This window comes from Acipenser ruthenus, chromosome 21, assembly GCF_902713425.1.
Source record: "Acipenser ruthenus chromosome 21, fAciRut3.2 maternal haplotype, whole genome shotgun sequence".
NCBI lineage: Eukaryota > Metazoa > Chordata > Actinopteri > Acipenseriformes > Acipenseridae > Acipenser > Acipenser ruthenus.
This window is the reverse complement of record NC_081209.1, coordinates 22643178-22666859: the sequence shown is the minus strand read 5'-3', so window position 1 is coordinate 22666859 and position 23682 is coordinate 22643178. Positions and strand designations below refer to the sequence as shown.

General features: G+C 38.7%; 2 protein-coding genes across 14 annotated transcripts; one reads left to right on the top strand and one right to left on the bottom strand.

The window, feature by feature from the left end:
• Window positions 1–1197: 1197 nt before the first annotated feature.
• On the bottom strand, window positions 1198–21005 carry LOC117428150 (BCL2/adenovirus E1B 19 kDa protein-interacting protein 2-like). Of its 13 annotated transcripts, none has more exons than XM_058995063.1 (13): window positions 20990–21005; window positions 19734–20759; window positions 13441–13539; window positions 12085–12158; window positions 11218–11403; window positions 9150–9332; window positions 8361–8463; window positions 8108–8239; window positions 7769–7855; window positions 6270–6368; window positions 5725–5760; window positions 5223–5246; window positions 1198–2338 (listed from the first exon to the last, which is right to left on the bottom strand). In XM_058995063.1, the coding sequence occupies exons 2-13, from the start codon at window positions 20048–20050 to the stop codon at window positions 2287–2289; spliced, it is 1392 nt and encodes a 463-aa protein (XP_058851046.1). In that variant the 5' UTR covers window positions 20051–20759; window positions 20990–21005; the 3' UTR covers window positions 1198–2286. The 13 variants fall into 13 exon arrangements, with proteins under 13 accessions (XP_058851046.1, XP_058851049.1, XP_058851048.1 ...); XM_058995066.1 differs by lacking the exon at window positions 20990–21005 and adding an exon at window positions 3288–3344 and having other exon boundaries at window positions 19734–20799; XM_058995065.1 differs by lacking the exon at window positions 20990–21005 and adding an exon at window positions 3296–3344 and having other exon boundaries at window positions 19734–20799.
• A 556-nt stretch (window positions 21006–21561) lies between these two features.
• Window positions 21562–23216, top strand: LOC131699194 (gem-associated protein 2-like). Its single transcript, XM_058995653.1, has 3 exons — window positions 21562–21626; window positions 22181–22240; window positions 22818–23216. Exons 1-3 carry the CDS (start codon window positions 21614–21616, stop codon window positions 22973–22975), a joined length of 231 nt encoding a protein of 76 aa, XP_058851636.1. The 5' UTR covers window positions 21562–21613; the 3' UTR covers window positions 22976–23216.
• The last annotated feature ends 466 nt before the right edge of the window (window positions 23217–23682 follow it).

Genomic DNA, 23682 nt, shown 5'->3' with positions numbered 1-23682 from the left:
CTGACCGTAGACGGGAGCTCCCAGGGGCGGCGGACAATTGTCCGAGTGCCGCCGGGAGGGGAGGGCTTAGGTCGGCCAGTGTGTCCTCGGCTCACTGCGCACCAGCGATCCCTGTAGTCTGGCTGGGACATGCTTCGGAGGACAGCATGTGCTCGTCTTCACCGCTCCCGAGTCAACATGGGGGTGGTAGCGGTGAGCTGAGCCTAAAATTAATTGGATATGCCAAATTGGGAGAAAATAATAAAATAATTGGTGATTACTAAATTTATAGAAAAAAAAAAAACACACATGTGGTAGTCTTGGACGTTTGAGTGTTATTGAACAGACTGACAGAGAAAACAGGAATCTACTGAACCAGTTGTGAAGGGACAGTAAGTGTATGTAGTACTAAACAAAACAAGAAAACTTTAGATTTAGACAAACGCTTCACAAAGTCTTTCTCAATATCACAGTTCGGAGGTGTTCCAGTCCCCCAAGGCTCTCTGCGTTGGGCACAGTATTCCTTACAAAAGAAATGTTTTACTGTCATTCCCTGTTCTTCACTTTCATTAAAGCTCATTGAGTGTTATTCAATAGGCCTAGTCAGTGCTTGGTATGTTAAGGGGTATTACCAACACGGAGCCGTCACACCTCCAGACTTTTCAAGGTGAGAAAAAGTTATTTGTGACGAGAAGTTGATCTGCATAATCATAAAGGGAACAGAGAAATGGTACTGAAACCAGCAAAGGACTGAAAATAAATAGATTTGACCGTACATATTTTCAGAGCTCCTACATCTTTAAAACACAACCTTTAACTGTTAAACACACTCAGATATTGTTTTAGACAGTACAGTGACCAAATACAGTATATTCTTACTGGAAGAAATGCAGCTAAAATGAACCATTCCTGACTAAGCAGCAGCTATCCATACAAATCTTGAGCTCACTGGTTAGAGAGAGCTGTGCTGCAGAGGTCTAATCATTATCCAATCAACACTTAAAATCACCAGAAATGCAGAACTTTTACAGTACTGGAACTGCTGAAGCAACTTTTCCCTTGAGGTTTGTAACAACATTCTGTCTCAGTTGGGATTAACTGAATGGAAACACGGATATCTGGCACCTTCTAGTGGAGCAAGGTTTTATTTAATCTTGCATTCCAGCACCAAAAGGGTTTATTAAGCAGCAGGTGGAATCCTATCACATGCAACAAGCCTCAATCAATACCTGTTATATTACAAACGTACACTATATGCATACTGTATATGAATAGATATGTATAGATACGCAAATTCATACATACACACACAAATACATATATATGATTGGGTGTTTAAAAATATAAAAACATGTAGTTAGCTAATTACACTTTTTCAACACTGCAGACCTCTATATAGGTCTAGAAGATGTGAAACAACAGACCATTTAATTAGTCCAGTCTTTGGTACAAAGTTTTTTTTTGGGTCTTTCTGGGTAAGACACTGAAATGAATGAATAAATGATCCTGTAGAAAAGGGTTGTCTTTTTGCAAAGTTATTGCATAGAGAGTTACATCTAACTCAAACTGTGATTCTGTGAATTTAATATCAGACGTGTACAGTAATGTTTTTTTTGCAGTAGGCAGTTTACTTGCAATCAGTAAATGTACAATAAGATACTTTTTACACACATCTGACAACAGTCAGTAACAAACTACACAAATACATTCCAAAGTGAAAAACAATTCTTCTTTCCTCGTTACATCTACATTCTTCCTAGGACTACATCTTAGTTTTACCAGTTTTCCAAAATGGCTTATTTTTTTTATTGCATGTACAATAAACACATGTGAGCCTTTTCATGCAGACCATCAGCAGTCAAAGAGCACAGAAAGTCTCTGCCTTTGGTTTTTATAATATACATGCTGCAGGTTCACAGACCTATAAAATATTGCTCAAAATCATATCCACCATAAAAATATATTAATCTCTATCCTTTTCCACTTAGGAATATAAATATATATTTTTAAATGTACTGAAGAACATGCATCATTCAAAATTAGTGCCATATATATAGTTTCTTAAAGTTTGGCATGATAGGTAAAATATACAAAATGCTTGGCGATCGTCCTGAACAGTAAGTGTTTGGCATACAAATACAACAGTGACCATTGCTATGACATCCCAGGCTCCTAACAATATTAAAAGGCTCTTATTCTAGAACAATAATATCTAAAGGCAACGGCTGACCAATGCACTGTAAATGCATTAAAGCAGCATTCTTCAGTCGGTCACATCTTTCCATGAAGGACTGGGATTGGGTCTATTCACTGCTGGGCTGCTGCCGTCTCCTGTTTCCCAAGCATATCCTTGTCAAGTCTGTGGATTCAAAATAAAACCAAAACAGAGGTAGTTGGAGAGGGAGTCAAAATTACACACTGATAATATGAATTCCATACCTGCCCCCTGCTTATGACAATTAAATGAAATATATCAAGTGTCGTTGTTTTTCACATGCTGGGTAACTGTGCAATTCTGTCCCGCGTCTTCAGTCTCTAATGCTCCCAAAAAAAAAAAATGAAAGCTTCTGGTATGAGATTTTACTGGCCTCTATAAAGCTAATAAGTCAGTGCAACTGGTACTGCTTTCCTCGCTAAATCAATGTGATCAATTAATCTTAAATTCAATTTTTTATGCTTTGCTCTCTATTATGTAAGTGGATTAACCTTAACTGTGATGACCACCTCATTATTTGTGCAAGTTTACAGGTACAATGGCAACCCTTGATTTGATGAGAATTATCAGGAGTGGATAACATTTGTGTAAAGCCTGTTGTCTAAACTAACATGGAAGACTGCTACAGCACATACAGGATGAAACTAAAAGAAACTGTACACTTGATTGTGTATCTTATTTTGTCATGAAGGAACCACAATTCATGAAAGAAACATATAGGACAAGCAACTGTTTTCATTTTGTCCAATGTACAGTAATCGGCCTATGATTTCCTGGTTACTGGAATCACGTGAGTATAACCTAATCACATAACACTTAGGAGACACAGCAGCTGGAAGAGAGGAAATCTCCCATCAGCTATTGCAAAGAACAAGCAATCGCTTTCTGTTTTCATAAAATATGGTTCTTGCATAACCAACAATTTTCAGTTTAGCTGCATAACTTTTAAGGAGTCTTAAAGAAAAGAGTGCTACATCATGTGCCTTTAACAACCACCATAGTGCACCACACAAGAACACAACAACCAATAGTCCACAGTCACCAAATAACCAGTGTGAACCCTATACTCCACAAACACAAAACAGCTACTAACTTTATTACCAAGCAACAAAGATGCTAATTTTCCACTCTGGGGCTTCAGCGTTCAAACCTAAATTTGCAGAACAATACAAAAAACATCCATTATCTTCCTGACGCAAACGATTTCTACTGTTGTTTGTTGTTAGCATTGGCAACCAGTGGGATTTTAAGACCCGTCTAAACATTGCGTCATGCTGACCTGTTAGGACGAACTCATAAACCACAGGATAATTACTGGAAAGGAGAACATAAAGAGCTTCTCTGTAGTATTTCTCCATCAGTGGAGGATGCATTAATAGACTTTTTTTTTTGTTTCAAATTCGTATGAAGCAAAGCTCTGTTCCCATGCAGTATTCCTACAAGAATACAATTCGAAGAAAAAGTTCTTCAGTAAAAAATAGATTTGTTCCAAGTGCTCTAAAAAGGCATCTGCTCTGTGACACAACTCATCGTTCACCCAAAAATGTACTCTTGAAAAGACGTCACGCAGCTTACTGGCATTCCTAACAACACTTTTCAGTAATTTGCTTTATCACAGTGCAAGGGAGTATTCTACAGCATATAAAATGGAACGTTTCATTAAAATGCAACATCATTTGTATGAAAATGAAAATGCATTTTAGATTGTATTAAAGTGTGAATCAGGCTTTATTAGTTGTTTTGTTAGCATCAGTCACGTGATCTCCACCCTTTCGTATTGTTGCAAGAGGGCTGCCTTGTGGGTTCTACATATGCAAGGCCTGCAATGCCAAAGTTGCTACAAAAAAAGCAGTATTTAAGTAAACGTTTAAATCCAATAAAACCAGTAGAAATGTGATTAAAACGTTTTGTTACATAGCGGCGGACGATCTACATCATTTTGTCTACTTCAGGTAGGTTTGCTGTTGACTGAAAATAATTTAACATATTCCAGTTTCCTGTCATGAATTACGTTACCAGAGTTACTGTAGTTATTTTTTTTATCTCGTCCAAATTCAATTCTCGTCAAATTCAAGGCAAGAAGACAGAAGGTAGGAGAGCACGGATTGAATTCATCCAGCAACCTTTTCACTGTAATTAGTACAACCCAATAAATCTAAAGATTATTTTGTGAACAGTGCACAACTGAATTATCTTTAAGAGGGGTCAAGTCTTTTTACATCAAGAGGATTAAGGATATGCAGGTAGTGGGTCAGTCTGTGGTTTATAGATTTAGGCAAGCCAATTTCAGCAGTGTAAAGAGATTGGAGGTGATTGAAGCTCAGCTAGGCATACTGTTGAAATCAAAATATTGGTTAACTCAGGGATTGAGACACTACTTTTTGAAACATAAAACTAAAGAGCAGTAAAAGGGGGAAATTGAGATGTTTTGAACAAATTACATTTAAGATGAAATGAGCAGGGTTTTGTGAAACTGATGTAGGATGAGAATAAATGAGCAATGGTGCAATTTGAACTAAATAGCCTTTTGACTTCCATTAACAATTATAGTCACGTCCCCATTGAAACCTACCAGTACACTTAGAATTTCACTGGGAGTGTAGATCTCGCACTCAGAATGTCAATGACAAAGCATTCTAAGAGTTTAAACCACACCAGCTTATATATAAACAGATTAAGTGCGTAAATATCAAATTTTCATCTTTTTTAAAATTTGGATTTGATGACTTCTGGGATGTTCGGTGGCTTCCCCTAATCAAGTTGAAAGTGTACTTTCTCTTGCAGTCTTTGTATGACAGACCGACTCACTTCGCTCGTGGGCCTGACACAGCAAGGAGTGCACGAGAAATACACTTGCAACTGGATTAGAGGTAGCCCCCCCTCCTTGCTGTTTGGTTCCTGCAGAGTGTAGGAAGTGTTCCAATGCTCCTTCAGAGCATGGGACTGGTCCATTCTTATTATGAGGCGGAACACAAATAGCACAGTATCTTAATGTAAAATGATATACTGCTGGGGATGCAATACTCACAGATGATGTACTGAGCTTTCCTGTCTGTGAGAAGGAGAACAAAATAGAAAATAGCAGAGCAAATGGTAAGAGAAGACAAAGGAACTTCAAGTGCATTTGTATTAGGAGTCTCCCCATTCTATAGGGATCGAGGGAGGACCAACTGGTCTTTTCTCAATTGGGTACACCTGGGACTCATGAGAAAAAGCAAAGCAAAAGCAAAGACAAGACAGTGGTTTCTGAAGCCTCAAGCAGATAGTTTAATGGATAAAGCTGGCTGCACCAGTAAGCTCTATGGCTAAAGACTTAAAAGATGCATTCTATTTGATAAGTCGTGCTGAGAATGTTGAGTCATTTTTAAAACTGGGGCAAAGCAATGTGCTCCTTTTTGGGGGGTTGGGGGTGTTTAAACAAACCGTGTGTCACATTCATGCAAGCCAACCAATACAGTAATTGCAGAGTTAGTTCCGTGCAATGCAATCTACGCAGGCCTAGCCAATTCCCTAAATAGGGGTACAGATACCTTTTACGCGTTTTCCTAAATTTTTCTTCTTCATACCTTTGAAGGGTAGGGAAAAGTGGTTATGGAATTAGGTCAAAGAAAATTGAACAGCCAACAAGACACTCAAGACAGACGAACAAACACTTGAAAAGAACAGAATTAAAAATGCTGATCACCAAGTAGCTTATTATCTAGTGTTATAATGCAGAAACGATAACGCAAAACAGAAAAACAGGGGGTCTTGAAGCCTCCTCATATTATAAGGCACTGAGAATTTAATGTCAAAGAAGGTTTGATTGACAGACCATATTTTTGTCCTCCCAGGTAAGGGGCTATGTACATTTATGTTCTGTAGGCATTTTCGATATGAAACAAGAGTTTTGTTTACTCGTTACAAAACAATGCAAAGAACGGCAGTCAAAGGATAACAGCATCAGAACAGGCATTTCGTGTTAAAAGTCCTTTTTTCTACATATAACAGCACACTATGAGCTGTGCAAAAAACATACTATGCATATAAAACATATTGCTTACTGGCCTAATTAAAGAGAAAAGATCACACTTACTGTTTGATGCACTCTGGTATAGAAACATACTCCATAGGAACTAGCTCAGCTAGCTCTGTTAAGGTGAAGACATACTTGATTTTTTGGCTAAATTTTGAGCTGGGGAAACAAGAAAAGACAAAGCAGATAACCCTGCTGAACATAGCAGGTACATGTTATGCATAAACTGAGCTGTGCTAGAATGGGATTGCTATAGAACATTAAGGAGTGGTTTCACAGACACTGAATAATACTAATCTTGGACTACCTTACCCAAGGTAACATTAGGTGGTTTGAGATTAGTGCCAAGACAAGCTAGTTCCTCTTGAAGTAGGACAAGGTAATACAAAGGAATATACCATATTACAGCTTCAGCAACAAGCCCCTAAGCCTATTGGTAGGGTGGCTATCTTTGACAGCTGCTCTGTGCATAATTCTTATTAATATACAATGACAAGGGGGAGGTTTCCATGTGTGGTTATTTACACGTTAAGTGGCGATGCGCGTGCAAGTTTGGGAGAACATCTCGACAGAATCAGGTTTATGGCCGAAAATAACGACCACAGAGGGGGCTAGGGTAAATCTAATTTACCTGTGAGCATAACGTAAAACATGGGAAATCCACGCCCATTTTCACGTGGAAACGTCCACTGCTCCCAATCCAGACAGCCTTGGGAGCATACGTGGAAGGTGTCTGGCACTGATCCTATAATCCTATGTCTACGCTGGTTTTCAGCCATGGTGATCTGCAATAGCTGGGTTGAACAGTTTCACTATACACCTCCGGGTTCATTATTTTCTTTAAGTAATAAGTCTTGTGATAAATTAGTTGAAATATTATTCACTACTAATATAATGCCACCCCACCAATGGACATCTGAATAACAATTTGGGCAAGTGCAGTAAAACACATCATCAAACAACCAGGCACGAGGCATTTATTTATTTATTGCATTTATATAGTGATTTTTATACAAAAGTATCGCAAAGCACTGTACAGTACATAGCAGAAAAAAAGAACAAAACCACAATGCATTTGTATTTACAAATCACAGCTTTATTACATGAGCTTAACACTGTGCTTTAGAGTTTCACTCAAACAAGATGTCACCTGACAACTATGGATTTCAAGATGAGATTCCCTGGTGTACCTGTTCTCTGTGCGTGGAAACCATATTTTCCCGAGCTGTCTGCGAAAACAGCACGCCTACGCATGGCTAATTTGCATATCGACCTCCTCCTTTCCCCTTCATTTGCATGACGTCAGGTGAAAAGAGGCTCTTGTCGAGTAAAACTGAGCCAATGGAAACCCAAATGCATAGGGTCATTTTTCATTTGGCTCGAGCACAATGTCTCGAGAGAAATTAGAACACACATGGAAACTCCCCCATTGCCTCCCAACACACCCGAGGTGTGCAGATATCCCACAGCGAAATACACACTGTCTTAATCATCCTACTCCAATGCAGCCATTACTCGTTGAGCAGTCTTTAAAACACAGGACCAGCTGTTGTACTTACCTTATGAACGGCCGTGTGACAGCCAGAAGCGTTCTGATAAACCAGGAAGGGTGAACAATTATTAAGGATTTCAGGTTTTTCCGTAACCTACAATGAGAATGCACATTCTAAGTTCAGTTGACACAAATAACACAACTACCAGTTTTTCCTCAAAGGTGGCCCACAGAGTTACAAAACGTAAAAATAACAACTCATACTTTTCATTTTGGCTCTCAAGTTGTTTCTTATACGTTTAGAAAAGTATTTGGTGTTCCACAATGACGATTTGCTTGTCTAACATTATAACTACATTTCTTTTTTTAACGTTCCAGTAAAAGTTCATTCTTCAGGTGACCTTACCTCCTGTCAATCTGCTGATAGCATTTCCGGAGCCAGCCTAAACTTGGCATCTTTCGGCGTGTTGTAGCACCATTTAAATACACTATCATATAGTTCTCAGCGACCAGCAGCTCTAGAGTACCAATTACATACCTAAAGGGAAAACACTGGTTAGAGCTGCTCTTCAAATCAACCCCCTCATGTTTGAAGAAAGATGCTCAATAATAGCACACTGACACAATCAAAACCTGTATGAATATGAATGTTCACTTACTTAAAAAGATTGTCCATGATATATCTGTAATTGGGCAGATTGCCCTCTGGCATGAAACATACAGCAAACACGATGATGGCATTCAAGCCATCTCCATAGTAACCTAGAACAGAAAGCACAGTCCAGTTTAGACAGTTTTCATGGTGCAAATTCCAACCTTCCTGCTGCACAAAGACTGAAAGATATCCTTGAACAGGAAAAAAAAAGATATACAAGTTAAAATATACATTAATATAGAGGGACACGTTTCTTTGTTTAGTTAACTTATTAACATACATCACCCACTCGATATATAGCGGGTGTTATAAATCCACTATATATCGAGGGCCACAATATAGCGAGACACCCATAGAAAAACAAATAGGCTAATAACAAATACTGTACAACCACGCCCTTGTTTTATCAGTGGCGTCACGGTCCAATATAAGCCCTCTACGCAACCCGTAGAGGACAATAAAAAAGCAGCACACTTTAAAAGTTGAAACTGCCCCTTCCAGTACTACAGCCTCACATGAATGGTCTAGAACTGGCTCTGAAGCAGCGTGGTTGGAAAATTACAATAAAGAATACAAAAAAAAAAGAACAAAAGACAAAAGCAGGTGGGGCGTTTGTAATGTTGCAAATATGAAAAAGTATTTTAAAGCCTTGGCTAAATGCAAAACGCACGCAAAGAGGCCTTTCAGTTCAAATTCACCGTCCCTGCAGTCTAACAGCAAAGCCATGGTCATTCCCAAGCTCCTACACACACTGAATTAAAACCGCAGAAATAACGCGCCCCTCATCACTGACCTCCGTGACTGATCACCCTCTTGTAGGGCTCGATTGTCTTCATGTCCACTCTGTGGTCCTGATCTCCGATCCTGAACACTCGCCAGCGCCGCCCCTCCTCCCTCTCGTCCGTGGTGGAGTACTCCTGGATCGAGTCCATGCCCTTTCGGAGAACCTCAGTCGTCTTGGGCTTGGGAAGATCATCTGGAAAATTCCCCCATCAGTTACTGTAAACCACTTCAGATCACACACGATTCACAGGGTACAGTTCAAGACTCCCGGTTTACAGCGGCTTGAGACATTCCAGCTTTTAATGTAGAGACTCAATTAGACACACCTAAGACTAAAGAGACAGTCCTTTTGTACACTTACTCCAAGGCTCATGGGAAACCTGGAATGACTTCAACTGCTATGCAATGGGAGTCTTAAATGATTCCCTATTTACAGGGGGGTTCCTTGTTCACTGAAATGATGAGTCCCATATCAGGTAATGGGCTTAGAATCATGACCTTTATCATTAGTCAGTAAGCGCATTTAAGGCCCGGTTGATAAGTTGTAGTAGTTCTGAGTAAATGTAGTAAATATTGGTATAATCCAACCAAAGTAAGTCTATTTTTAAATGTAAGTAAACGTACACAAAACATTATTTACTCAGTTTTTATAAAGTATTCAATTGACTGAGCTATGTTGCAAAGTTTTAAACATACTTTCATGTTTACTTGAGTATAATTAGACCACCCCACTGCAGCCTAAAATGATCAGCTAGCTGTACAAGCGGCTCTGCATGGTCTGTCCACTCAGTGGGACCAAGGTAGGATTCATCATTTAAGCAAATGTTGTGATTCTGTACAATGTGTCGCTTGTAATTGGTCTTGCACGGTAAACCACTTTTCATCCTAATTTGGACGGTTTCCAATTTCACTTGGGTATCTGCACCCTTCTCTCTGGATTTTAACACAGCATTGATTTCAGAAGTGCAGATTTTATACATTGTCAAGTTTTTACATGTTTTTTTTATTTTAATAAACCTTTTTATTGACGGATTGTATGAGCAAAAGAAAAAAAGGCATGCTTTAAAATTAGGATCAGAAGTGGTCAAACCGTGACTTTAAACAAAAATCTGATCTTGATTTTCAGTCTGTGACATTAATTTATCCAAGCAAATTCACATGACATAACATTCATATAATTACAATAGGATTGGGGTAATGAATATAATCTGGGTTTACATGTATATGAGGGTAACTGATGACTTGATTTTATTTTATTGAAAAAAAAACAAAAAACAAAAAAAAACATTTTAAATAAAGCAAATCACTTCTTCAAAGCTTGGCTGATTTCTGTGTGAGCAAAACAAAGAGACATTTGGTCTTCTGTATGTGCTGTGAACCTTACCACAGAAGAGACAGGAGACAGACCTACTGCCTGCCTGAAGCCTGCTTCCAAGAAAAAGCAGTGAATGGGAACAATCCTTCCAGGAGAGAGAGCAGAAAGCAGCATTTGGAAACACAAAAACAAGACAGACACCCTTTTTAACATGTTATGAACACTTAGAACTTAAAGGGTAAACTAATGTTGTTAGTCCACTGGGGTATATGTCAGGATTGTCAACGCTGTAAATACCAACAGACACAACACAGCTAGCTTGTATAATGAAGAGAAGAACAAGAACACACATTTATTAGATTGCTTTACCGACGCTACGACATAAAGCAAGGAATCATGACAGCGTTGCATTCAAGACGAGAATGTCTTCTGTAGAGTCAACATCATAATCAAGCCTAGTTATAATACTTCAGTAAACTGAGTATGACAGTGTTTTCTTTTAAATTGATTAGTAAGTCTTTCTTTTTGGTACCGTTGCAATACAAAGCAGCAGGCTAAACATTCTTCAAAAGTAGAAAAACACCTGTTAAAGTTTCCCAACATATTGTGTATTCAACTGAGTGGGTGTATGCGGTTCATTTCTTACCTCAATAACTACGTACTGCAAAGACTCTGCGACCACCATCACTGCAGAAAGGGACCAGACTACCCTGTTCCTCTTGGGCTAGAAGTGAATGCATCAGGCACTGTGCATTGTGCTTACCTTCCCATTCAAACTCATTGCTGTTGTCAGAGGGTGTGTCCATATCATCCAGATCCAACTCCCCACTCTCCTCCAGCTCATCTGACAGCACGGACCCATCGCTGCGATTCAGCGTCAGACTGATATTGGGGGCCACTAGCTTCTTCCTGGCTTTCTTATCGCCGTTTGCCTCAAAAGACCGCGGAACTAGAAAATAAAAGAAAATAAACAAATATATAGTGTGGTCTAGTCGTTAAAGAAAGGGGCTTGTAACCAGAAGGTCCCCGGTTCAAATCCCACCTCAGCCACTGACTCATTGTGTGACCCTGAGCAAGTCACTTAACCTCCTTTGTGTCTTTCGGGTGAGATGTAATTTTAAGTGACTCTGCAGCTGATGCATAGTTCACACACCCTAGTCTCTGTAAGTCGCCTTAGATAAAGGCATCTGCTAAATAAACAAATAATAAAAAAGCCCTATCAAAAATAGCATATAGCATACAACTCTGTATACTACAATCCAGGTATATTACGCACTTTGTATATCCCCTTCCTGTCACAAATGTTTAATTTATTTTATTGAAATTTTAAAACAGTTTGTGTGAACTCTGTGGAGTTCAAGAAGTTGCTCTGCCATAACTGTAAAAAAAAAAACATATATGCATTATAAAATAGATACATAGATAGGAAATTGTGCACACAGTGAATGAAGGGGATATAACGTGCAACCTGAATATATAACACTTTTGAACGGCTGCACGTAATACTGTTTATGTATTGTGATTGTATTGTCTTATTAACTTGCTGTGCATTGATTTGTACTGTGGCTGCAATCCAGAGACTCAGCTTTAAAGGGATTCAAGGGAGAAATCACTGCCTCTGCCCACTCACCAGGATGGCTTTCTCTCCCAGAGGCTGTGAAAAGCTCCCCATCCATGTGGATGTCCTCCTCTTCTGGAAGTGGCCTGTGAAATCAGAAAAACGTACTGCATGTCAATAACAAACATATACCCAGGCACAGAATATAAACCAGACAACGTAGAGTTAATGAGTGCCAGAAGTCTGATAACAACCAGTTCTCTAATATTTCTTATATAAAATGTAAGTGGCACTACCTACTCTATGTAATTGTGCCACCACTTTACTCTAGGATAGGTTTTAGTCGTTCAAAGCTGTTTTGGTGGTTTAGATTACAATTATTGAAGAAAACGCATCTATTTATTTATTTTCTGAATTAGTATTGTTTCTGTCATCTAAAGCTAGAAAGAATCAGAGTCACACTTCTACTGAGAGGTTTTGTCCCTCTCTTCCTATAGACAGGAAATGCTGGGCATCTGAACATACAGTTAATTCAGAGCCCCTTCTATTGTGGGAGAGAACAGAGGTCTGGCTTCATTATAAATGTGAAAAGCACATCAAGAGCAAGAACAGCTAACTAGGAAGAAAGTTGCAATGAATGAGAGTTAAAAAAAAGTATTTTATTATCGTCCAACCCAACACCCCAATAGGAGCTTTTCACAACCATCCTCAAACCTGCCCATAATCACAACTCTGAATGGCTGTGGCATGACTGCAAACCAGCTGTTATTTATTAGGGGGTGTCTCCTTTAGTTGCAGCAGTAAATACAGAGTCTGTGTCATCTGGTGTATCCTGGATTACTTGACCCGAGATGAGCAACAGGTCTGTGTGTTTTCCTAGTAGAAACAGTGTATTTACCTGCTGTATACATTAGTGGATTACTTGGATCATATCTGCTTGTATCTAACCATTAGCTGGGAGAGTGTTCGTGTCTGAAAAACACTTGAACATGGGACCACAAGAAGAGGCTCTGTGTCCCTTACATTACAGTTAGGAAAATATATTCAAGTGGAGTGCTCCATTTGTTTAATTATCTGAATATTTAAACACTGTAAGCAATAAATTCGTTCATGCAGCACTGCAGTTTAGGGAAAGGTTATAAAAAGAGGCCTCCTCTTTTACAAGAAAAAGTTGTTGGAATCTGACAAGTATAATGCTGGTCCTTTTCTAGGTGGCATAATGCAAACCATTTCTCAAAGGAGAGGCACTTGTTTCAGAAACGTGACAGCAGATGAACTGTGCTTCACCTCAGAACTTCTGTTTAACTTCCCTGAGAAAGCCCCTCCTCACTAACTGCAATCTTCTCGTGCTGCGTGATGTGGCTTAGTGTTTATACACAAAACCAGGGGTGGCGTCTGAAAGACATCAGAGCCTCATTGTTTGAGTACCTTGGGAAATCTTCATCCTGCCATTCTTCTTTCAGCTCCACAAACTCCATCCTCAGCCTGGCCTCTGTGGTGGCCACCGACTCCTGCCTCTCGAGCAGGCTGCAATGCAAACGAAAGGAAACCTGTTAAAAATGGACTCCTGCACACAGCCAAAGCTTCCTTCTCCTCTCTTCAATCGGGACTGTCATGTGACCACTTGTGAAGGAGCATGTTGATCATGGCCATAAATGACGCCCTCTGTCAAAACAACAGCATTTATAGCACTTTGGTGTACAGAGCTTCAGAAGGATGAAACAAGCTGCATTTATAAAACACCCATGATTGTCCATGATATTTCTGGACACAAAACCTCTGGTATAAAGGAGCACAAAGAAAAGAATTTGCATAGGAAACAACAGTACTAATGTCACCAACACCAGATCAGCTAGCCCTGTGCCGGTCAAGGGAAACAGTGAGCTGTTTTCCGCGATCCTCAACTTTTCACTTTGTGTTTGTTGGACAGTATCATGAGTTTCAATCGCCCTGCCAGACTGTACTAAATTGGTTTTGGTTGTGGCTCACTCATGGACCATTCATATTTTACAATGTTCATTCATACAGTATTACAAGGGTGTACAATCAAGAATTACATGAAACCACCGTTAACCTTTATGTCAAATTGAAGTTAAAAAAAAAAAAGTAACTTTTAGTCAGATTTACTGTAAGAAATATTTCCCAGTTAAATGTGAATACTCCAGTGTACAAATGTGCTTCTTGGTCATTAACAGCAGCAGGCTTCAAAGAACTTCCTTAACGCATCACAAGATAGATCAGATTACATCCTTCCAGAATGAGCTACAGCTAGGCCAAAAATGTAGCCTCACCCAGAATTTTAGGATTGAGGCATAATTTAAACAAAAACAAAAAAAAAAACACAATATGAAAAATTTTAGTAGGACAGCATTTCATGTTTGATTTTGAAATGTCACATTTTTTAAATTTCTGTCAGTTGTTCGTTAAGTACATGGAAAACTGCAAAGCGGTATGTATTCCAATATGTTAACGTAACAACAGCAGGTTTCTTTCGACTTTATGAAGCAACATTTGTGAATTCTATATAGTGATGCAAAACTTTTGGCCACAGCTGTACAATCCACCTGTCTTTTTCCCCCCTGAGTCGCTGCATTATTCTTAATGTTCAGTATTTATTCTTTAGAAGCGCTGCCCACTTCCTTCACTTTGCATTTGGTCCATTGATAAGACGTGTGCATCATTCAAGGGTAGAATTGTTCTTTTATCAGGGACTCAGTCCACACTGCATCTCTGCTTATCAATACCCAATTCACAACTCCTTGAATCAGACTAATCTAGAGTGCATGTTGCATCCTTTAGTACAATTAGGACCCCCAACCCCTGCAAAAACACACAGCATCATTATTAAATGCTCAGACTGCTCCAACTAGCATTCGAGTCCAAATCCCTCTTAAACTGCAGCTGCTTTCACTCCGCGCTGCCCACTGTACTTGAGTGACTGCATTTACTTATTAAATAATAACAGAGTGAAACGGAACAGAGTAATTAACCGTCGTGTTGGATCTTTGATGGAGGTGCAATACATTAAATGAACCTTTGAGAGGAACGGCTGCCCCCTAAACACATCACGTCATCTTATCGGAACCAATCAGAAAACAAAGCAAGTGACCTTACGTTTCATTCGCCTCCTTCCCCTTATACAGTAGCTACCCCTTGGTTGATCTGCAGTAATCCATAATGCAGGTGAGGGGTTTCGTGCCTCGTCAGGTAGACCAGGTGGTGACATTAATGTTTCATGCTTTCATGTTACATAAATACATTTTACTACACATTTCTGTTGTGCAGTACATTTACCATGTGCACTGTATGATACCTGTATGCAGGTCTTATTGCAGAGACCTGTAGAATTTGATCCCAGCACCCTTTTTGCAATTCATTTCTTGCACAAAATGAGCAAGATTCCTCCAGGAAATTCCTTGTAAAACCCTATGGGATTTTTGGATCATATTCCCTGCACAGCGATTGTATGGGTTACTGCTCAACATCCTGCAGCACTTTCTTTCATACGGTTGTGCTTCTTTGTATGAGGTTAATAAAGTACAAACTGTTAAAACTAACTTGTTATCATTACCATATCATGTTAATATAGTGTACTGTACTCCTTTTCAGCAAGTTTAACAGTTAATCTTTTTATTTTTACATCAGCATAACTGACAAATTAAAAAGCAAGGATGTGCGTTATAATTTTCTTCATGATTATGTAGACAAACAAATATTGATGTTAGAAGTTTTGAAAGAAATTAAACACAGCGGAAATAAATTGCCATTTGTGTAGCGGTGGCATCCGTTATCAAACGATCTTGAATGGTAACATGTCAGTACGACGGTATTAAGAGACAATGGGAAGAATGATACCACATGGTAATAGTGGCATTGCGCTGTGAATCCAGAACTGCAGTCCAGCAGTTTATCAGCACTGCTGCAGGGTCTGCACTGTATCAGGGCACCTAAGAAAGTGTACAATACTTGCTCCAAATCCATTGTGAGCAAATGCTACAGTATGTTAAAGTACAGAAGCACCTCAAAATATATTTATTTTCATTATTTAAAATCTCAAACCTCAATTTTATACAACTACAAAACAGTTTTTTTTTTTTTTTTAATACAATAGTAAAACACTGTTTGGCTCCAGAAAACGAACCACATCCCGAAACTTGTGAAGCATGTGCAATCAATTTAGTTACACATTTTTTTTTTTTTTTAATCCTCACAACCATTATGGCTTCAGACAACCCCATCCATGCCAAATGTGTTCAACGCAGGATTCTTAATACAGAGGAAGAACAGATTGTTTTGAAACCACCAGGCTGGATGACATGTCTACAGAATGAGTCACTCACTTAGAAAGTGAAGAAAAGAATGTGATGAAAACAAAGGATTTCAAAATGCTTTTGTGACTCGTTATAGACGTGCATGTTGCTCTTACAGCAGATCTGTCTGGACAGGTAACAGATTAGGGCGCAGTTACTGCATTATTACAAGGCGTTTCCTTCAAAATTTGGCCAAATTAGGTCTTACTGTATCTGACTGCCATTCAAAACATGTACAGCCAGGCAAGAGCTTAAACTCACTTCATTACAGACCAAGGCGTTCATTTTAACCACTATAGCAGCGACCGTCATGTTCCTGTAACCTGTGTCCTCATATTCTGATAGTCAAGTACCAAAGAATTTCATGATCAGGTTTTATCACAAACAATTAGGATTATTTTGAAATAACATATCAGCTAGACCTGCTCCTACAGATACCATGCAATGCAAGGTTGCCCCTTCAGGTTTAAAGATAAGGAGGAATAGTGAACTACTGTAGTATGAAACAGAGCAGCACTGCAGTTACTGAACCCAGTGCAGCATCTGGTCTGTGGATCTTGTATGATGTGAGACCCATCACAGATATAAAAAAGTGATTATTGTAAGAGTTTCCCATTCACTTCATTACTGTAGAACAAAAAAAAAAACTCAATGGGGCAGTTGTGTATTTACACTGTGACTGCACAGGTAAGTGTTAACAAAAAAAGGTTACTTAACCTGTACCCATGTTGTCTGTATTGCAGTGATATGTTACTTCAAAATAATCCTAATTGTTTTGATATCTCCTATAAAACTGCAGTCTATCTACATAATGTTCCTTCCTGGAAATTTCACATCATTGCCCCCATTTCCCATAATGGGAAAGCCAGTAACAGAAACCCACTTGATATGAGAGGCATGATTTAATCTGAGCAGGGAATTAGAAAGTCATCTTGTTACCATATTTCCTACTAGGAGTTGTAATGTCTCATTTTGCTCACCCTTTGACCTCGCTTTTCTCCTGGCAGTAAAAATGACATGGACAGGTTTCTGAAGTGTCACGTTGGAGACACCTCCCAGCTTTGTAAAATGTTAATTTGGTTACTTTGTCAAAAAAATCAAAAGTTTTTTTTTAGATGTGTGGTTTTATCATCTATATTTTCCTTGTGCTTTATACTTTAAGCTCACTTGTGAAGCAAAGTGCACTGAAGCCTGTGGTGCAACACTCAAATGCTTCCCCACAATCAGCCTGAGGAGTCTTTTCTGGAGCAATTCAGCTTCACTGGTTAGTGAGCAGCTTGTTTCCCTTGCCATTATTTTTTGTCAGGATTTTAATAATTCAAATCAAGCCTAAATATCATTGTGTTTGCATTGTGAAGCCTCTGTACAGTATTTGTGCTACTGTGCTTTGCCGAAAGCAAAATGAATCAATCACCACTGTCTAGGAAGCTCAATAATGATCCTTACACATCGATGTTTTTGTTGTCCATTAGGCTATGTGACTGGTTAGCAGTGAGTGAATGGCAGGACAGGCAGGGTACAAGCAGGCTGGCTTACATACAGTACAGTATACAGGGATCAGTGACTTGCTTGGAATGACAAACACTATGCAACATACTGTATACTATTATTGTGGTGACATATCCAAAATGCCAAAAGAAACTTTATTCTTGTAAAAACGCTCAATGTCATGTACCGAGGCTATTCTGGGAACAGAGAAGTTTGGGAGCATGATCTGACGAAGGCTCTGAGAAATCTATTTCCAGCTGATTTGTGTGAATAAAAATATCAACCAAAAAAAATAAATAATCGGGATACTTTTGAAAAAAATGGTCTCTGTGATAAGAGTTCTGAAATTCAAGACTAGGTGCTGGACTTTAAGCCCCTGGAGCTCCTGAAAATGTCCAATCCTAGTACTAAACAGGCACCTTGGTGGAAGTGGTTGCACAGTAGTTCTGTAGCAGCAGCTATGAAAGCAGTGCAGTTACACTTGCAGGTCTGGTACAGTACAGCACAGCAGCAATTAGTGCTCATTACCATATCTGTGTGGGTGGCTTTAGCAATGTACATTTGTAAGAGGATTGAACTGTGAAACACTTGATGTTATGTGGTTGCTACAGTATACCTGCCTAGATGAAATACAATTAATTCAACTATTTTATGTGCAGAGAAAATGTTAAATTACTGCAGCCTACGATGATGCCTCTGTGTAAATCCCCCCTCCCCCGACTTAAAAAAAAACTATAATTATAAGGTGTTTCATTAATTATTTTTTGCAAAAGGACACCTTTTCAGTAGACTTGCTGCAGCTTGAGAAGAAATGAATGATTTTAGTGTACTGCAGCAGCTGACTCAGGTAGTGAGCGCTTTGTGTGTAGTATGTTTAGTGTACAGTATTACAAGCCTAAACTAGACAGGGCCTGTATTTATGGCACTAAACGCCAGGATGAGGTTTGCCAAACACTCATACAGACGTGTGACTGTCTTGTCTCACCACAATCCTGCAGCTGCCCACCTCAGTCTTACAATACCTTACTCTGCTCAACTAGTTCTGCTCAGAATTGAAGAAAGAGGTTCTGGACATTATTTTATTTGCATTCTTTCAACTGTAATCTACATCAGAGCCATGACACCAAGAGTAAATTTGGGTAATTTTGATGAACAAAGTATTGCCTTTCAAATAAATAAATGTATGTCTGTATTTGAAAACTAATGTAATAATTTAGTAGTAATAACTCACTGGCACCTTTTTAATAATGTTAGCAGCCTCGCATGGAGAACCATAGGGTAGACTACAGTACATCTCCATTGCGAACCCAATTTCAACACAGGTGTAAGACTGTATCAGAACATTTACCCCTTATACTGGTAAGCAGTACATTAGTCACATGAGCCACTGTGGTCTTGGGGGAAGTGTGGGGGAGGGCAGAGGAATGTATCAAGCTTTTGTGATAATTCAAGTCTATAAAGGGTGTGGCTAACAGCTTGGAGTATTTGTACAGTAACACCAGGCATCTTTTGAATTAAAAATAACTGGTGGCTACAGTACTGTTGGTGGGTTTCCTGGTTTGCATTACATGTATGCAGGGCCAATGAGGATTTTAAAAATTGACAATACTGCTCATTTTTGCTTTGCAAGTTCTATTATGATACTAAAGCCCAGATTTCAACTATTATTTGGCAACCTCCATACCCAAAACATACCAAAAGGGTAATAATATAGTATAATATAATAATATATCTTGCCAGTTCAGTTAAAATGGGAAATGCAAAGAGAATAAATGGAAGAATGCATATATTTCTTGTTTTGTGTTTACAACAACGTGTGCAACATTTAACAATAGCTGTTTTTAGGGTTAGATCGACTACTGACAGGTGTGTTGCATTGCGAAATTAGTTTGGTGATGGAACTGCAAGACAGCTGTCACTCACCTTCCATTCTGTTCTGAGGAGAGCTGTTCATAACTTCTACCCGTGGTAGAGGTCCTAACGTCCGCAGCTTCCTGTGGCGGACCTCCTGTTTTGGTTGGAGTCGCTAAAGCTGCACCATCAGCACTCCCTGATGAAGGTGCCATCCTGTGCTGTGGCGATTCAGAGACTTCATCTGGAGTCAGTGTTGCTGCTGGTGGCCTGGGTTCCACTTTCTGAGATACGACTAGCCTGGGTGTGTCTGAATCTGACTCCGAATTGTTTTTAGTCAATCCAGTATCACCTACCACTGCCTGACTTTCAAGTGCTTCGGCTGCCATGGGTGCCAAAAGACTATTGCTTTTGTTTAAGATAGTCAATATTCAACAATTAAAATAGCTGCTAATGACTGACCACAAAAAAACACGTCAAGTTTGGTTTGCAATGCAACACTCGTAGTCAAATCACTCAAGCAACTTTTTAAAACGCGCATCCAACTTTTAAACAAACTCTTCTTATCCTCCGTTTCGTGCTGCTGCCTTTTTTGGTTATTTCGCTGGCCTGCTGTGGATAAGAAGCCTGCCGCTGTCCTTTTTGGTTGATTCAGACTGGGAGGGTGCTTTGTGGCCCCGGTCTCTATATCCAGCCCTTTTTTTCGTTCCTTCCTGTGTGTTGGAAAAGGCTGTACGGCTCAACTACCTTAGCTCAGCACTAGTAGTAGAATCATGCTCTGTATCATCTTCGGGAGCCATCCATTGAGTATATTTTAATTTTTGGAAGCGATTTAGCTTTCCCCAGCCTGCCGCTTGTAAACAAAGTTAAGTAGGTTTTAGGAACTAATCGAGCATTGTGTAGCTCACCTCCCAGCTGTCAGGTTTGGCCGATCCCTTCACTTTCCGCTCTGCTGCTCTCACTGTTTTGTCAGACTCACAATCTGTCACCAGGCTCGTTTCGCTCAGCCCCGTTACTCAGGCTATTCCGCAGCTGCTCCCGTCTCCTCCCATAAACTGCGAGGTTTCTCCGCTTCTGCCCTCTTGTGTCGAAGGAAGACTAAACAAAAAGCACACGGTGACTGTTTTTAATATATATATATTTATTAACTGTGCCTTTATAGTGTCTAGATCTGAAAATAAATATCTCTCAATACGGGATTTGCAACAGTTGGAATAGGTCGGTTATCAGGACAGATAGCTGCAAAATGACAGCAGTGCAAACTTGTCACCAAGGCAACTGGATTAGAATGAGAACTTTAAATATATATTGTGACACACTTTGCATACCTGGTACAACAACATGCCCAACCAAACAGCTCGGCTGAAAGCAAACGTTTCACATATACTGTGACCTGAACCCTGCACAACGATGCTGTACACACAGGAAATACAAAAAGCATTTAGAAAGAATGTGCTGTTATGAGTTCACTTCCTGCACATGTGATTTAGCAACTTTTTATATGTTAGGTAGTTATATTTAGTATTGGATATGAATGATGAAATACATTTAGCAACATGTTACTATTTTAGAAGCTTTTTAACGTCGCCTACTGGTCAGGGTAGTAAACTGGTATTACAGTATAAAGGTATATTTTGAACTTTTCATGTCATGTTAATAAACTCATGTTAAACATGATGATGCCATCCTGTCAGTTACCAGTTGAACACTTTCAGGCAACTGACAAACTAGCTTCAACAGTTTACATAATATCTACCAATATAATTACACAGTTAGTAAATACAACCCACAGTCCTAGCTGATGTAGCTTCGGTGATAGGGAAGAAGTCTATTGTGCTTGCATTTGTTTTATGTTCTTTTACTAAAACCTTTTGGAGTAATGTCAGTTTTTTTTTTAAATCCTAGACCGCTTAAATGGTCGATCTACAAAGTGTTGACATGTGCGTTCAGAAATGAAAATAACAGGTACAGTTTATTGCTAATTTACTCATTCTTTTGGCGATTTATTAAATTAATACATCGCAATTGTTAAAGAAACAAATGCATTTTGCACATTTTAAATACGAGCTAAATAATTCTTTCCAATCCATTAAATCAGTTAGTAATGGAAAAAAACCCAGTAATTTCTTGTTATATATATATATATATATATATATATATATATATATATATATATATATATATATATATATATATATATATATATATATTACAAGAAATTGAATTATAATTTTTTTTGGTTGAATTTTTGCGTTTCTGTTTGAATCCCATTGTTTAGAATTTCTGAGCACACACTCCTATGTTTTAAAGTTAAATGGTAGCCTTGATTTCTTGTACATGTACAGTGTGGCTCTTTGCAACAATGAATTATAGCGATAGACTCCCTCTGCTGGCACATTCGTGGTATTGCAAGATATAATCCGATAACAGCATAGTTGGCTAAATTGGACAATAATCTCTTGTTAACAATGGCTTTTTCTAATACTGTTTACCCTTCTGTGTACTCTTTTTTTTGCCAGGTTGTTGTTATTGCAGTTCATCAGGAAGAGAGGCAGAGATCCTATTCATACTACATCCTGGTGACTTTCTAAAACAATTTAAAGCAGCCCAGTGAAGCTCTCAGAATCATGTCTATCTAGTACATCTTGTACAGCTCACTCTGCCCCTAGTGAATGTAAAAATACCACCTTTATGTAACATTTCTTACATCTGTTAGAGACAGACTGTTGGAGGGGGGACAGATACCACCTTACTCAAATGTTCAGGCTCTTCATGTATCTTAGTTGTTTCTTGCAAATTTAAACATTAGCAGTTTGTCACAATGGTACAGGTTCCTCCGTTACAAGAATCACGTGGAAACAGAGAGTAGAAAACACATCTTTACAAAGCATGTGGTGAGGGTTATGGGTTGGGTTACCTAGTCATGTTGCTGATGCTGAATAAGACCCCACTTGCTGCTTATAGGAAGTTGGGACTTTACAGGAGATTGGCACAAGATGACTTTTACAGACTAGTTTCATTGTGCAGTTGGAAATGTGGCAATAGACTGCAGTAATCAAATAATCAATGCAGTTTTTAATATTGGCCACTGGATGGCAGAAGAGAACTAGTCCTGAAGCGTTTCTAAATGTGGTCCCTGGTGATTTTGTCATGCAGAACAGGTACAGGTGGTTGATAAGGATTTAAATAATGAAGACAGAACAATTGAAAAAAGAAGGCAAAGTGACAACTACTTCTTAGAAGAAGAAGAAGAAGAAGAAGAAGAAGAAGAAGAAGAAGAAGAAGAAGAAGAAGAAATTATGAAACAATTATAAATGTAATCCATAAAAAACTGTGATTCCAGATTCATTCAATACAGTCATCGACAGTATCTAAGCAATACTTCCTTGCCTTTTCCTCTCCTATCAATGTTAATAATCAGTGGTCTCATTTTATTTTATTCCATTTTCATAGGGTGTACTTTTGACTCTGTTCCACTGATGCCCACTCCAATGTAATAATAGCAAGGGATCTGGCTAACGATCATCCAAATTACTTGCAGATCTATTCATGCAATTTAAGTTAAACAAAACTGCTAGATATATCACTTAAAGTGGGTTTATTTAATACTGATATTATATTTTTAAAAGGCAGTGCTAATCAGCAATATGTTTAAAGCCCTCTTAGGAAAAAAATAATAATTATATATTTTTTTACTTTTAAAATCCTTTCACTAGAGTACCAAAAAACAGTTTGAAGGCAGATATGTAGAATGCAAAGTTAATCATAAGAGGTGTTGTGTCCTGGAAAATGTCTACGCCTACAATTGCTGGAATAAGCATTTGCATGTTTAAAATGGTTGATAAATCATTGTTTAACAAGATTTCTGTAAACCACTTACATGTACATCAGCATAATAAATTGTTGTTTGGTAATGAATGGAACTGTTAAGAACTAGATTTAAGGTGACAAGCTTTACCATCACTTTCATTATTTAAAGAAAATGCAAATAGAGAAAGAGGCATTGTAAATAGAAAAAAAA

Coding starts and splice junctions, on each gene's coding strand:
- LOC117428150 (XM_058995063.1), bottom strand. CDS start 20,050: ATGGCAGCCGAAGCACTTGAAAGTCAGGCAGTGGTAGGTGATACTGGA. Junction 11,404..12,084: donor TGGGAGAGAAAGCCATCCTG/GTGAGTGGGCAG, acceptor TTTATTTTCTAG/TTCCGCGGTCTTTTGAGGCA. Junction 2,339..5,222: donor GAAAGCTCAGTACATCATCT/GTGAGTATTGCA, acceptor TTGAATCCACAG/ACTTGACAAGGATATGCTTG.
- LOC131699194 (XM_058995653.1), top strand. Junction 22,241..22,817: donor CCTATTCATACTACATCCTG/GTGACTTTCTAA, acceptor TTTGTCATGCAG/AACAGGTACAGGTGGTTGAT.